This window comes from Beta vulgaris, chromosome 1, assembly GCF_026745355.1.
Source record: "Beta vulgaris subsp. vulgaris cultivar EL10 chromosome 1, EL10.2, whole genome shotgun sequence".
NCBI lineage: Eukaryota > Viridiplantae > Streptophyta > Magnoliopsida > Caryophyllales > Amaranthaceae > Beta > Beta vulgaris.
This window is the reverse complement of record NC_079202.1, coordinates 22,238,175-22,253,396: the sequence shown is the minus strand read 5'-3', so window position 1 is coordinate 22,253,396 and position 15,222 is coordinate 22,238,175. Positions and strand designations below refer to the sequence as shown.

The following is a 15,222-nucleotide window of genomic DNA, read 5'->3' as shown; positions in this document are numbered from 1 at the left end:
CATTTGGGCACCTCCCCTAAAACTTGAGCATCCTCATTAAATGGGGAACCAACCCCACTCATGGGGAGCCCCATTTGAAGAGAGAGAGTCCATATGGGGAGGGTAAAATTTGCCATTGGAGGTGCTCTTAGGAAAGCCCACAATGATTTAAATTTCCAAAGAAAGATTTTGGGTAGACAAAAAAGAGAGATGTCTGCTACGCAACGAAAATTGAGAAGGAATCACTTGTTAAATAAGGATGATATAAATAATTGAGGGAGGAATCATTTTATAGTCAAAGTGATTGGAAATTATGAAATCAACGTGGAAAGATAATGGAAGATGAAAGTTTGGGTAATACTCCAGCAAATAACACTCAAATGATGTTAACAGAGGTTCCACAACCAAAAAAAAAAAAAAACAGAGCAACAAAGACAGGGCAGCACATTTTCTTCCGTTTTTCCAAACAAAATCACTTTGAATCGAATCAGAATAATCAGCTTTTGGGTAAGGATTGAGGAAAATAGGCAAATCATCTCTCATTTTTACAAATAAGCATATCCTATTGGACTCTAAAGCTTTGTAAAGATCAAACTTTTAACAAGAGTCTTGACTTTGAGGGAGGCTTGTCTCATTTTATTTTCTCTCCCATTAATGATTGTCTTTAAGCATTATAAGTCCTATAGGATTCCAACAAGGACCGTTTAGTAATTGGTAGGAAGTAATTAATGAAGGTAATACCGTAAGTAATAGTAATGAGTTTTAATGTAAGTTTGTAAGAAAAAATTCATTTTAATATCCATTCTAATAAGAATTCATACCAAACATGTGTGTTTTTCTCCATAAATTTACATTACAACCATTATAACTTTAAACATTGCACTTTTTCCCTTACATAGTTATCTATTTGGTATATGTGTCTCTTTTTTCCATTTGGAGTGGTTCCTTCCTTCATAATCATGAATGAGGAGTAGAGATTGGCATGTAATGCATGAATCTGCCTCTTATTTTTAAGTACTCTAGCTAGTAACAACTTTTTAAAGCAACTTTTGGACTCTTTAACATTATAAATAACCCTCTAATGATATGCCATTTCCACCACCACCTACTGAAAATTAAGTAGAAATCCTTCCCTGAGTATAACATTAGGAAAATAAATCCTAATAATGAACTCAAAGATGACGTGTAGAAGATCATCATTTAGAAACTCCTCAACAACTGGCCTTATTGTTAAGAGATCAGCTGCTGCTCCAAAACCAACGGAAGTAGCAGCAACAGCAGAAGCAACATTATCATTGTTGCCTCATTCTCAATCAACCAAATTCACACAAAGAAGTCATAGTCGAGGAGGTAATTATGGAAATGATCATCATCATAACATACACAGGGCTGCTGAGCCTATAATTGAATTCCCTGTGTCTCCTGACGCTGATGTTCTTTTGCTTGGAGAAGGGATTACAAATTCCAACCACCCACAACACAAAATGGTTCATGTGAACCTTCCGAACCCCTTCACTTGCATGGGCTGTAAGGAGTATGGTGCTGGCTCACGTTTCACTTGCCAGCAATGCAATTTCGAGCTTCATGACTTTTGTGCTTTAGCTCCTCTTGTTCTCAAGGCCCACCCTCTCCACTCTCAGCACCAACTTGTTTTCATTCCTAAGCCTGGTACTTATATACTCAACTTAATTCACCAACTAATAATTTATTTTTTTATTTGAATGATAATAAATAACATCTTCATTGATTAACAGGTAAAGGAGGACTCATGAGATCAAAATGTGATGTATGTGGAAAGTCTGCAAAGGGATACATGTTTCACTGCAGTGCCTGTAGCTTCCAGTTACACCCTTGCTGTGCGATGCTATCAGCTAAGATGAGTTTCCCCACCCACCCTCATTCTCTCATCATCTTACCAGCCACTGCAAATTTAGCTAGTCCAGGTGATCATATGTTGTGCAGTGAGTGCAAGAAGAGAAGAGCAGGAAAACTTTACCAATGCACAGTGTGTGACTACTATCTGCATGCTGTGTGTGCAAAGAGTATGGTGAATGGTCTCCATGCCAACGGCATCAAAGGTCTTGAGAACGGGAAACCCAGCATGCTTGGTGTGGCTGCTAAAATTGCATCTCATGTTGTTGTAGGGCTCATGGGAGGAATCGTTGAAGGTATTGGAGAAGGATTAGGGGAAGCTCTGACTCAGAATTTCCTCAAAGGAAGATGTAACAGCACAAGGATATCCAGGATTTCTGAGTGAATAGTTACCTAAAAATATCAACTATGGAGATGCAAGTGTGTATGTTTGTAAAATTATGTATGATCCAATTAATTTCAGTAGCATTCTAGTATAATTGGTTGTAAAATATATGTATGCTGCTAGTGTATCAGTATTTATTCTAGTATAATTGGTTGTAAAATATATGTATGCTGCTAGTGTATCAGTATTTAGTCTGTTGTTAGTGCCAAAGAATTTCAGTAAAGTAGAGCTGACTTCTAGTATATATGAGTATATCCCATGGCTTCAATCCGGGATCGAGGCATGTAAGGCTCCAACGGACGCCTCCCACATATTACTGAGATAGGAGAACTATGGGCTATGGGTCTCAAGAGTTATCTATATGGAGAAAATATTGTGTGGCGGATAGAGTTTTAATATTTGGGTATGGATTATTCTTCAAAATCAAGCTAAAAATATAATCTAATTTATTTATTGGTTATCTCTATTATATAAGCCAAGGGAGAAGGTGCGGTGTCCTCTTTTAAAGTGACTAAAATACCCTCTAATAATTTAAAACAATGTTTTTCTTTTTATAAAAATAGAAACTTGCCACATGCGTAGGTTAAAAATGAAATATGCAATACCATTAATAACTTGATGACAAACTAGATTGCAACAATAAATTCATGAAATCAATTAGAATCTACAACCAAAAATAGTTAGCAATATATCGTGATAATATAATATTTCTTATTTACAAAGTTCAAACTATATGGTTTATTTTTATAATTGTTAAAGAAATTATTAAATCATCGACCAAATTTTTCAGTGACGGTATTGAACAGTTAAAAATCATTCACCTTTAATTTAAAAAGATAATAACATCTACAAAAGAACCGCAATAATTTACTTCACTACCAAAATAATTTTAGATAAAAAAACATGTCGATTTGTATATACTTACATAAGATTGTCGACGCACGCATCGCGTGCATGTGCAACTAGTGATAACAATATGCCATCCATAGCAAGCAAAGTAATGTTTTAGCCTACTGGGTGGATTTAGTTGGTATGTGTATTTGGATGAGGTCAATTTGTGGTAACAAATCAAGATGTGTATCTATCAAAAAAGAATTGAAAAAGAGAATCAAGATGTATAGTATTAGTAATAATAAGCTGGCGACAAATATATTCACACAAAAACTAATTTACAACCTAATATTTCCTTTTTGTCAGAGCAGACTCCACAAATATACATCAAATAACATATCTTTTCTATCACACTTGCTTAATCTATCTATTGAACTCTAGTCTCTATTAACTGATCTTGACAGGGAGAACTAATTTGATTCTCATTGTTTTCAGTTGCTTAGTTTGTTCTCTGAAACATGGATTGATTTGAGTTGATTTTGAGCCAGCTCTTCACTCCTTCCAGGCACTTACCAACGAAAGAACATTGAAAAGACAAGTATGAGTCTCTACTCCATATACAGAGCGGAGGATGGGGTTGAGTGTTTCAGATCCATATCATCTTGTATACATGGTTGTGCAATTTCAATAATATGATCTGATATCAAAATTTTGGATTGGAAAGATTCAAATTATATCGATCCAAAAAACAACTAGGCCTAGCTTCGAACATAGGACCAGCCTAGGGCAACCCTGCGGATGATAGAGTTACAAGAAACATCAGTCGAAGTAAACCAATAGAAAAGAATAGTACCTACAGAATGCTATATGAGTTATATATTAATTTTATCTGAAGATCTTGAAGAGCAGTTCTTACTATTCACATAATAGACAGCTTTTAACTCCCTATCATATTTTTCCGATAGCTCTATAAGGTGCACTTTGATCTGTTTAAACTTCGTGATGCAGCTGCAGCTGCAGCTACAAGTATTCTGCATATAATCTCCACCAAACAATGACATAAGAAACAATATGCTGACAGAAATTGGTATTCGAGAAATACCAGTTACCACCACATGAAGAAACACAGCATTTATTGCAACATGAAAACATGTATCAGGGTCAGCATCGTAAAAAGAAGTTCATTCATTTACACAAACTCATGTCCAAATCAAGAATGCAGTTGAACCTATATAGCAGTTCATCTGCAAAAGGAAATTAATCCTCCTTTGTTCTTTTGAGCGTGAAAATCGGAATACATTTCAAATATACATTGAACTTTATAACATGAATTCAAGCAGGAGACAATGTGATCCACCTAAATGAAATGAGTTTCAAGAGATACAAAAGCAAAAGACGCACTAACAATGGTTTCCATTTACATACAGGGGCTGCTTCTATTGACTTGAGAATTGAGCCGGGAAGGATGTGATTTACAACTTTACAAGTACATACAAAGGTTAGAGGTAGTTGAAAGATAGGATATGATCAAAAGAGAACAATTACATCATCAGAGACAGCAGGTTATTCTGCAATGGATCAGAGATGTGATCAACGAGATTTTCTATGGGCCCTTTACCAGTCAGTGCAGCTTGAACAAAGAAGCCTAACCAAGCAACCATTGCTAAGCGCCCATTTTTCATCTCCCTCACTTTGAGGTCCTCAAAAGCAACAGGATCTTTACTTAGATTTAATGGGTCAAAAAGAACTCCTCCTGGATAATTAATATCACCAGGTAAGAAAATCCCCAGGGGTTCCAAAGCCTCAATTCCACAATATCTTGCATACTCTGGTCCGACCTTCATAGCAAAGATCGTATTACAAGTCAGAAAGAGAAAATTAATAGCAATGTGAATGTCAGCAGTCAAAACGAATTGGGAGGTAATAAATAGTAATATTGCAAATGGTGGACCTTCAAGCATTAAGCAGCAGGACTTTTACAACTAATATATGCAGCCAGCAAAAGCAGCACAACATGAAATGGTGCAACTATGAACTAAGTAAGAACTGTGAAATATTACTCTCCCACTCTTCTAACCTTGCCTTCGCACTTCTGCACAAAATTTGCAATCAGAACTTCAGAAGTTTCCTTATCTTATGGCCTTACATGTCCCTTTGTACTTGAAGATGTTTGACAATATTTCAATTTCTATAATAAAGAAAGAAAATGAGTCGTGTGTTTTCAATAAACAGTCGCTACCCCCCTAGTATGTTCCTCATTCATAATCAAAAGTAACTATTTGCCTTAACAGGTCTCTTGTATAGAAGTGACCCCTTAAAAGTTAAAAGGTAAAAAGTTCACCTTTTTTTTTTATCAAAAGTGACCCCTTGTGACTTAAAAACTAATCCTTTTGGGATAACCGCTAACACAAAATCGTCTTACAATAAATATATTGTGCACTTGGCGCATGCAACATTTGCTGTAAAAACCTACTTGCGATAGGTGGAATTTGATCCAAACTGCCTTTGCATAGCCTCAAAGATATTTATGAAACTTCCTCCTTTCTAGTATAGAAATACCAATAGTATAGATGGAAAAGAGAATCATATCCTCTATATATAGTGATGACAGAGAGATAGAGAATGACAGATATTATCAAGTCTTAAGTTTGTTTGGTATCATAGGAGGAGAAAAAGCCTCTTGAAACCTTGAATCATTCAATAGATTTGTTTTCCAGAAATCAATACAATGTAATGTTTTTTTTCCATAAGCTTCATACTAAGAAGTCAGTTCATACATATGATATCAAACAGCAATATGACCCAAGCGCTGCCAAAAGTCGAGCATTGGTGAGCCAAGTGTTTGCTGGTGTTCTGGGACTGAAACTGACATTTAAACAAAGACTAGAGGAGATATAAAGGAGAAATGCCGATCAGATGAACCAAACAATCAACAAAGCCTTTTCTCATACCAATCAAATACTTCCTCCTTTCCTTATAAGTGTTACTTTGGAGGAGCACAAGTTTTAAAGAGAGGAAAGAGATGGAGAGACATAAAAAGAGGGGCTCATGTGATGAAGAGAGAGAGAGAGAGAGAGAGAGAGAGAATCAATGCCAAATAAAGTAATGTAATACTTAATTGTGAAGCGGTCTGAAATTTTAACTGTAACACTTATAAGGGAACGGCACAGTATTACTGTTGTTTGAGAGTTTTGTTTCTTTTGCTATCTTTCGGAGAAAACAAGCCTCTTGAAAGCTCATACCTATCTCCAATTACTGCCGTCTTCCAGAAATCAATCACAATTATCTACATCCTCAGCCTTTAAATCTGCCCAGCTATGATAGTCATAGTGACAGATTTTATATACTTCAGCAGACTAGGTATGCATCATCCTTCTAAGAACCAAGTTCAAAAACTAGTGTTGGCAAGATGGAATTTAAACAGAATACTGCATATGTATCTTTGTTCCCTTTATCCTACAGAGGAGAGAATTTTGCATCGATATTGTTAATGATAGATGAGAAATCAGCAACAAGAAACCAAAAATATACTGAATAAAGTTACCATGAGAAGGACTTGGCATATGGCTATTACAATTATTCCTTGGCTGCCTGCTAAATGGAGTCCTGGAATGCCAAGATAGTCAAGTGTCTCTCCCTAAAACATTTCACAAAAGCAGTCAGCAGCAGCAACAGAAAGGGTGATTTAGTGAATTGACAAATGCCGAATATTTGAAATTTCCAGTACAGAAATTATATGAAACAGTTACAACCAAAAACCTAAGACACGCACGGAAATACTACACGCTACACAGCACCAACCACTATTCTAAACTCCCCCCTCCCACACAACTGAATCTCCTTATCTTATTCTTCTCACCCCAAAATACTTAGATATCCCTCTCAATTTCCAGGCTCCCACGCTCCTAACAGGCAATCTCTTCTCAGTAAACCAGCAGCAATCACATCAACAGTAGGTTGGATACATGGAACACTTATCGTCTCCCTATGAAAGTTATCTTTTGGACCTACACATGTGATTTAGAAACCAAACAATTACCATCATAAAAAAATGAGAATATCCAACATACACGACCAAATCTATCTACAATAATTGCTACATGAACGTGTGCTTGGCATCATTGGTGCTGAGTCCTTGTCATACCCTTCTCAAGGACATAAGTTATTATTAACTCGAGACAAGTACATAAAGATAACTCTTTTTAGAAGTTGAAGTCTTGAAGATGACAAGTGGTACTGTGAACACACACATGCATATATATAAAGATTTTCTCCCTATGTGTGTGCGAGTGTGTATAACAGATACCATCCCTGCACTCCTTTGTCTCCTTTTAATGTGCAGGCACATGCAGACAGCACAGATCTCACTTTATGTACCACAACTAGGCATAAAAAGCTGCAAAAGTGACGCTTTAGAAAAACCTAAATCAAACATCCAAACACCTCACACCTCAGGATGCGACAAGTCAACAACCCCCACCCGCCAGCAACTTTCCTCGGTGGAAAATAAGCTATGCCTGTTCCAATTTGCTCACCATTGGGAAAATCCAAAGAAAACCAAGGTTAAAAATGGCAAAAAGTATGTTAGATCAACCCTAGCAGAGAACAGGACAAACAAAGGATAAGGAGAAAGAGCTTGTACTATAGCTTTCTAGATTTAGAGCAAACACTTGGCAATTACGCTATCATGGTAGTGGTGAAAGGACTATCAACTATGACAATGGTGGCACGGGAAGGGGTAAGATCGGTCAATATTACTCTTATAAAAGATGATTTTGTTTTATTTGCAGTACTGTCACATGAAATTCCAGTTAAGCTCAAAAAATAAATGACTCAGTATTACTCCCTATGTCCCATATTAATTGCAATGCACCCTTATGCACAAAATTTTAGGAAGTAAATAACGTGGGACGTGTTTTATTTCATTTTATTCTGAAAGTTGATTTGATAGAATACACTAGGTATTTGTAATAAAAAATAAATATTAGGAGTTCTTTTAATTGAGGACAGGTAGGGTGGGGTGGGGTATTGTATTTTTCTTTTCTCATCATTTTTAATAAAGGTATGGGGTAGTTGCAGACTGAGATGAAAATAGTGGGCAAATGACTAAAATGGAAGTGTTGAAATTAAATAGGACAGCTATATATAGGATTCTTGGACATTAATATGGAACAGAGGAAGTACAATTTAAGAAGTTCTCAAGTTGTTCATGAGCTTATCAAGTTGAGATAGGGCTTGCTCAGTTCTACTCATTAAGGTCTAGAGCCGAGTACGACTTTGAGTCAAGTTATCTCAGGATGCTTTTCCTTTCAATTCTCTACATTCACAACTAATTTAGGAACATGAAGGGACAAGCATGAACGTTTGATAGATAAAGTTTGTTATCTTCGCATAGTCTCTAAGTAATCTTGTTGAAATTCAACATAAACGTTAGGCAAATGTCTTGAAAGCATTTCTCTCTTATAATTTTTTGGAGAAGGGACACACCTATACATGTTACTTTATATTCTACTTAAGATATACTCCCTCTATCTTTCTAGTTAAAAACTAAAAAGAATCTAATTTATGAAGGTCTAAGTTCGACATCTTTGGCCTTTTGTCAACTAACACATAAGGAAAAAAATCAATCTCGTGGGATTCCCTTGGATTTGTACTTACCTCTGTTTTTCCTCTATCGTAACATTGGGACTTTTACACTACTCACTCACTCTCCTTTGACCTTTTTTTGTGATTTGAACTTAAGGAAAAATAGTCATATGGTTCTTGTTAGATTCGTCTCGATATTTACTTTCAAAATATCAGCTTATTATAACTTCTACTAATTGACTATTCGAGATATTAACGGCCGAAATTGTGCATTGACAAGCGTGAAACCCCATATGATGCAATGAATTTAAAAAATCATAGGAAGCTATAATGTGTATTATCAAATTATTAACTTCTCATCATTATATTGTTATGTAATCACAGATATTCATGATGAGGTGTTGCCTCGGAACTATTAAACAAATACATGTCAGGTTAAAAACAGGACAGGACAGAGGAATCCATATACTCAAAGTGGAACTTAAATGATGGAGACAAAGCATGCGAACTTTTCAGAAAGGGAATAACCAAATAAAAAAAATACTTGCCTTAAGTTTTGAGTAACCAACTCTCCACCAGACAGGTTCAGGAAAGTGAGAAGTTTCACTGAGGTCTAATATTTCTGGAACCAGAGCACCAAGAGCTCCAAGCATAGCCCAGCGAGCATGAAGTATTTCATAGCTACAGAGCAAAAAAGTTATCATAGACACCATTATCATAGCTTAAAAAAAATGACACCGCTTGCTAAACCATTTTAACAGCTTAGTAGAACACCAAAATGCTCAATGTTAACTCATATTCAGATAGTAGGTTTTCTTAAGTTAACGGAAGGTGTTTGTGGTTACTGTAGGTGGCTGACATAGAGGCATACAGCACATAGATAGTTGGTAATATTGTCATGAAAGGAGCACAATGTGGCACTCACTCAGTACCTTCAGCCAAATCCAGGCATGATAGCCTCCCATAAGATATCTATTTTAAGCTCCAACTCCATTAAAAAATTTCTCTATTTTGATCCTCAGCAAATGCACACACTCACATTCATACAGCAGTACGAGAAGTTCTATTAACTATTCATGTGAAATACTAGATCACAGCCCTACTTAAATTTCAAATTTGTTTAATGGTATATATTAGACCAAGAGCCACATAAATTCCATCTGCCCACTTAAACTTCCAAATGGCAAAAAAGGAAAAGAAGCGAGGGAAGAATGAAAAGAGACCAATCTATGTCCCACATTCTCACTTAAGAACTATTTACACAGTTTATATCCGGCCATATCCTAGTAGTCAGAATCTAAAGTCCTTTCATAATAGATCGTGGGTTGAGACTTGAAAGCATATTTCGTCATCTTTTTCTTCCTTTGGCAGTTGTAGAAGGCTTATAAGAATAGGCATCAATATTCATCTTCTTATTTAGTTTCCCAATATTACATAGATTGTGTTTTAGCAAGTAACTTATGTCTCTATGTTAGGTTTAGCTTACAAAAGAACCCTATTGTTATGTTCTCTCTCTAATTGAATCTTATTTATTGAGAACTAGTAGACTTTTGTGCTATGTTACATGGACTTTTGTGCTAAAATAAAAATTTCCATCAACTGCATTAAAGAGTGTTCCAATCTAACAACCAACAAAATTATATCACAAGTCCAAAGCAAATGGAGAAAAAAAAAAAAAAAAACTTCCAGTCATTGACAATCATCAAAACCTCCATTAATAACACACTAACACAGTAAAATATAACATCTTATTTTCCAAAATCAAGAGACAACTTAAATGACAGGATTCATTTATAGCGAGCTCAGCTGCTTCTAAGATGTTATCTCCCCCTACAGACAGAAGGATCCGAGTATGAAACATAATAATAAAAAAAAGTTCTAATTTCATTATACATTATTTGAAGTTTTAGAAAGTGACAAATGTTACCGTCTTACCGATATCCCAATATTCGGATGGCCAATGTGAATACTCTTTTCGCTTTTGAAACAAGTATTTTAAATTTTTGAGGATGTAAACCCAAATCTCACCTTTTAGATGTCAACTTATTTCTTTATATGGTCTGATTGGAGCCAAATATGCTCCAGTTTCTCTCACAGCAAAACGAAGAAGCGGGCTAAAAAAGAAGTCTGAAAGATAGGCTTTGCAACAATGGTGTTGCAAGCCATAATTAGCCCACAGAAGTTATGCTTGGGACAATATGGTGAGCTGCATATCATGGCGGCAAGAGAATTTGAAGACTCTCCATCTTGGTGGGCTAACTATGGCCCGGCAACACCGTTGTTGGAAAGGCAAGCTTTCAAGCTTCTTTAAACTGTAACATATTTGGCTCCATTCAAATCGTAAAAAGAAACAATTTGACATGTAAAAGATTGGAGATTTTGGTTTACATTCACAAGAATTTAAGATGCTTGTCTCGAAAGCAAAAAGAGTACACACATGGGCCATCCAAATATTGGGATCTCGGTAAGATTTATTAATCTCTTACAAGTTAAAATAATGTATACTCAAATTATAACTTTTGATTATGGTTCATACTCGGATCCTTCTTCTTGTAAGGGGAGATAGCATAGATGCTGACAGCATCTTAGACCTTGTTGAGCTCCATAAAAGATCCTGACATCGAAGCTGTTTGCTTTGGTTTAGGAAAATAAGATGTTAGATATTAGCGTGTTACTAATGGGGGTTTTGATGATTTTGTCAAAGACTTAGAAGTAGACTGGAACAATTTTTAATGCTGTAAATGGAAATTTTTTGGGTTTTTATTTTATATATATATATATATATATATATATATATATATATATATATATACACATTTCACGCATCCCCGTATAGAGTCCAAATTTAGGACATTGTCCTCATATCCTAAGATTTTAAAGATTGTCGTATCGGATACTCGGATAAGTACCCGTACCCGAGTCCATGTAACATAGGGCTGAGTGAATCACTTGCATCGCACGCCTTTAAAAATCCTAGTACCCAATCAAATAAGCCGACTAATCGTCCATCCTTCTCTAAAGTTATTGATTACAAGACTTCTAAAAGTTTTCCTTTCAATTGTAACAAATGCGGTGAAAAAGGTGATAAAAGCACTCACCAAGTCACCATACACTTTTTACTACAATAGAACATACAGAAAATGCAATCAGCCATATTGATGAAACCATACACCTTGTAAAGGTTCAGACAACATCTGAAGGTATGAAGAAGATCATGTGGCCTTGTGCCCATTTCCTGCATCTCACACTTCTTCCATCATATTGGATAATGTAACGCATCGAAGCAAACCCACATTAAAGCTCACATATAGAGGTCTGGCAAAAAGGGAAAGCAAAACGGCAGCAGCAATCCCAAGGCATAACAGAATAATGATAAGGTGGCAAGAAATAGTAGTCTAGTAAAGTAGTTAGAGTGTTAAGACTCTGTGAGAGAGAATCTGAGGCCTTGCTTGGGATAGGAGAAGAAAGAGAATGTAATGCAAAATTTGAATGACCTGATTGTAACCAGGGAGTGTCTAGACCACTCGACAATCTAGGAGTTTTCTTTGCTGACTTGAGCTTTTAAATATCAATATATCCCATCATGTTCCTCTTTTCTCTCCAATTTTCTCTGTATTTACTCATCTTGTCTCTTCTATATCATCTGAACTCCTCTCAGATCAGTGGAACAATCAAAATTCAGCTAATATATAACAATTTGAGGTTTGCATGACATGGCTAGCTTTGTGCTTTTCTGAACTTGGTGTCTTTAAATTGGACAGTGACTTGGACTCTAATAATGAAAAATCGCTAACCGCATTTGATCTCTCCATTATTAATGTGTGAAAAAATGGCAAGTCCCTTTCTCTATGCATAGATTAGTCATTAGAGTTCACCATGTGTTATCTGAGTCAATAAGATATTTGTTATGTTCTATGCGAAACTTAATTTCTGCTCACGATATCCTCTATTAGCCTTAGATCAACGCCAATCTTATGTTATGAAAGTCAGCAATAAAAGAAGATGATATATTGACCTCCTCAGTCCTCCTCGTTCTTTCTTTTATACCCAATGGTGGATCTTATTCTTTTTCATCGTTTGAGCATGAAGCTACTTCTCGAGAGTAAGTGAATATTTATTGTTTTATGTCCCACCCATCATAGAACTCCGATTGTAAACTCTATTGGTAATGGATAGTGGACCCCCGAGAATGTATCTTGTTAGCCTGTTCTTCTTAGTGAACTGTGAAAAAACACACTAACAGAGACAAGCACTACGAACAAGGCATAGTATAAGATTGACATAAAAAGTAATAATGAAAAGCAAAAAAGAATACTTGTAATATTTCTGTAAAGCATCAGGATCCTTCCCTAGCCCTGCCAGATCAAAGCCATAGTCTCCTGGTAGTTGTCCTCTTAGATATGACGGGTAATTGAAAGGTATTGGACCGAGCCATCGAGGACGATCTCCTCCATACCAACGACTGTGTAATTTGAGAGATTTATTATGACAAGCAATTAAGATTTACAACAACACAATCTGCATGAATCATGTGTCATATCAGATTAACTCCCTGTAATCACATGCATGTTTGCAAATCTAGAGTAATACAAGTCAGCACACAGGACTTGGTAGCTACAATAGGCAGCCACTAGGGAGGTTGAGATAGCCTAAAGAATGAACAGACTACAAGAAGAAATAAGTTTATTTTGTACTGCAGCATATTCCACAATTGGAGGAGATATACATCATTAAAGTGACATTAAATCAAAACTAAATACACTGAATTATAATGATGGAGATGATTCAACGTCAAGAGTTCAAAAAACATATTAAGCCGCCCAAAGAAATGATCAAGGGATTAGTCCTTAAACACCAATTCACTAAATCACAAGACTATAATTAACTCCGGCCGACTATAATTTCAGCCTCCACACACTCTCTAGACATAAATGCTTCTAAGCACAGACAGTAAATCGATAACTGACATGCTCATCAAACATGGTTCCACAATCTATTACACAAATACAACAGATAATCAGCTCTATATTAGAGTAGACAATAATTCAAGTTATTTTTCTAGAAGAATGGAACATTGACATGAAACAACCTATAATTGAATGCAAAAAAAAAAGACCTGGAATATCGTGCCATCTGGGCTAAGTTGTTGCGTTGCATAGAATCTTCTACAGCAGCCGATTTTTGGTCCTGAAGACGTCGCTGAAGCTTTTCGCCGAGAGGGCTGTTGGCTATGGCTTTAACAGCCGAGAACGGAATTGCTGAGAAAACCAGCACTCCCACCAGCTGCAAATGCAAATCATTCACATTTAGATTTACATGGAGTATTCAAATTCAAGAAAAATAAATTGCTTCCAAATCCAAGAGGGATTATTAACCTCTTGCCAAGAAGCTCTGAAACAAGGGCTGAATTGCGTTTTGACATTATTGGGTAAAAGCTTCCGAAGATGATTCACATTCCCTAAAAGATGGGTCGAAGAAGAAGAAGCAGGCAAACTGTAAGTAGGTGTCTGGGAGTGTAAGTGGTTTATCAAAGCCATGAGGTATAACTCACAAGTCACAAGAATTTCCTTAGTGGCCTTCCATTATATGGCTGGATTTTTAATGAGTTGTGAAGTGTGATGCAGTCAATAAAGGATGAATCATGTACTCGTTGTAAAATACAACGTAGACGGCTAGACGCAAAAAGATGTGAGAGAAAGTTTTAGAAAGAGAACCTCTAGCTAAAAAAGAAAATTTAGAAGGCGATTCCAATCCCCTTAACTCTGAGTCAGTTAGATCTTAATTTAGGTGTTAAAGTGGTGATTTCGCCGGATTTATTGTGTGCTAGGTTGGTAAAGCATGCAAGGGTTGGTAATGATTTCTCCCTCTTCCCTGGTGAAGCATTTAATGCGATGGAATGGCTCTTTTTTTGGAGGGCTCGAGTAATTTGTGTAATATCCTGGAAACTTAAACGTGTTTAAGTAAATAATTAATTAATTATTTACTGTTAAATTATATTTTACCTAAAGTCCCACAAATTAATTAACGTATAATAAAATGAATATAAAAATTTCCAACTTAAAAATATTAATATAATAGTGGCGATAATTTATAATTTACGATTTCACGAGTTAAACAGGAGGACTAATGTAGTTGCAATTCACTTAAAGTACAAAATGTCAACATTTCACCCAAAGTGTTACTAAGTCACGTTGATAAGTGTTAGTGGGGAAATTCTGATTTTTGGTTGAGAAAATAAAAAGGAAAAAGAAAAAAGAAAGAAAGCTATGGTCAATCCCCATTAATGGTGTCTTCCTCCTCACTCCACCATGTCCATTTGTCATTCATGCAATCACAACTCTCTTCTTCTTCAGTCAAATCTATTACCAATCCTCACCATTGCTTCCTCAAGTTAACAAAATCAGATTAATTACTTCACCATCTTCCTCCCAACCACTGATTTTAACTCCCAAATATAAATAGCCATGGAAATTCAACATCAAGAACTCACCAACAACAACCTTCATCATCTTTTCTCCCTCTAATCAGAAATTCAGTCAATAATCGCCGGAAAAATTGCAACTAAAAGA

At 35.9% G+C, this 15,222-nt stretch overlaps 2 protein-coding genes across 4 annotated transcripts; one reads left to right on the top strand and one right to left on the bottom strand.

The window, feature by feature from the left end:
- The first annotated feature begins 898 nt into the window (after positions 1-898).
- On the top strand, positions 899-2,696 carry LOC104899283 (hypothetical protein). The gene is made up of 2 exons (XM_010686446.4): positions 899-1,647; positions 1,734-2,696. The coding sequence occupies exons 1-2, from the start codon at positions 1,146-1,148 to the stop codon at positions 2,234-2,236; spliced, it is 1,005 nt and encodes a 334-aa protein (XP_010684748.2). The 5' UTR covers positions 899-1,145; the 3' UTR covers positions 2,237-2,696.
- A 1,573-nt stretch (positions 2,697-4,269) lies between these two features.
- LOC104899293 (chlorophyll a-b binding protein 7, chloroplastic) lies at positions 4,270-14,439 on the bottom strand. 3 transcript variants are annotated; one of them, XM_057392755.1, is made up of 6 exons: positions 14,029-14,429; positions 13,770-13,936; positions 12,969-13,115; positions 9,198-9,334; positions 6,612-6,700; positions 4,270-4,905 (listed from the first exon to the last, which is right to left on the bottom strand). In XM_057392755.1, exons 1-6 carry the CDS (start codon positions 14,188-14,190, stop codon positions 4,609-4,611), a joined length of 999 nt encoding a protein of 332 aa, XP_057248738.1. In that variant the 5' UTR covers positions 14,191-14,429; the 3' UTR covers positions 4,270-4,608. The 3 variants fall into 3 exon arrangements, with proteins under 3 accessions (XP_057248738.1, XP_010684774.2, XP_057248741.1); XM_010686472.4 differs by lacking the exon at positions 6,612-6,700 and having other exon boundaries at positions 9,202-9,334; positions 14,029-14,439; XM_057392758.1 differs by lacking the exon at positions 12,969-13,115 and having other exon boundaries at positions 14,029-14,438.
- Positions 14,440-15,222: the final 783 nt, after the last annotated feature.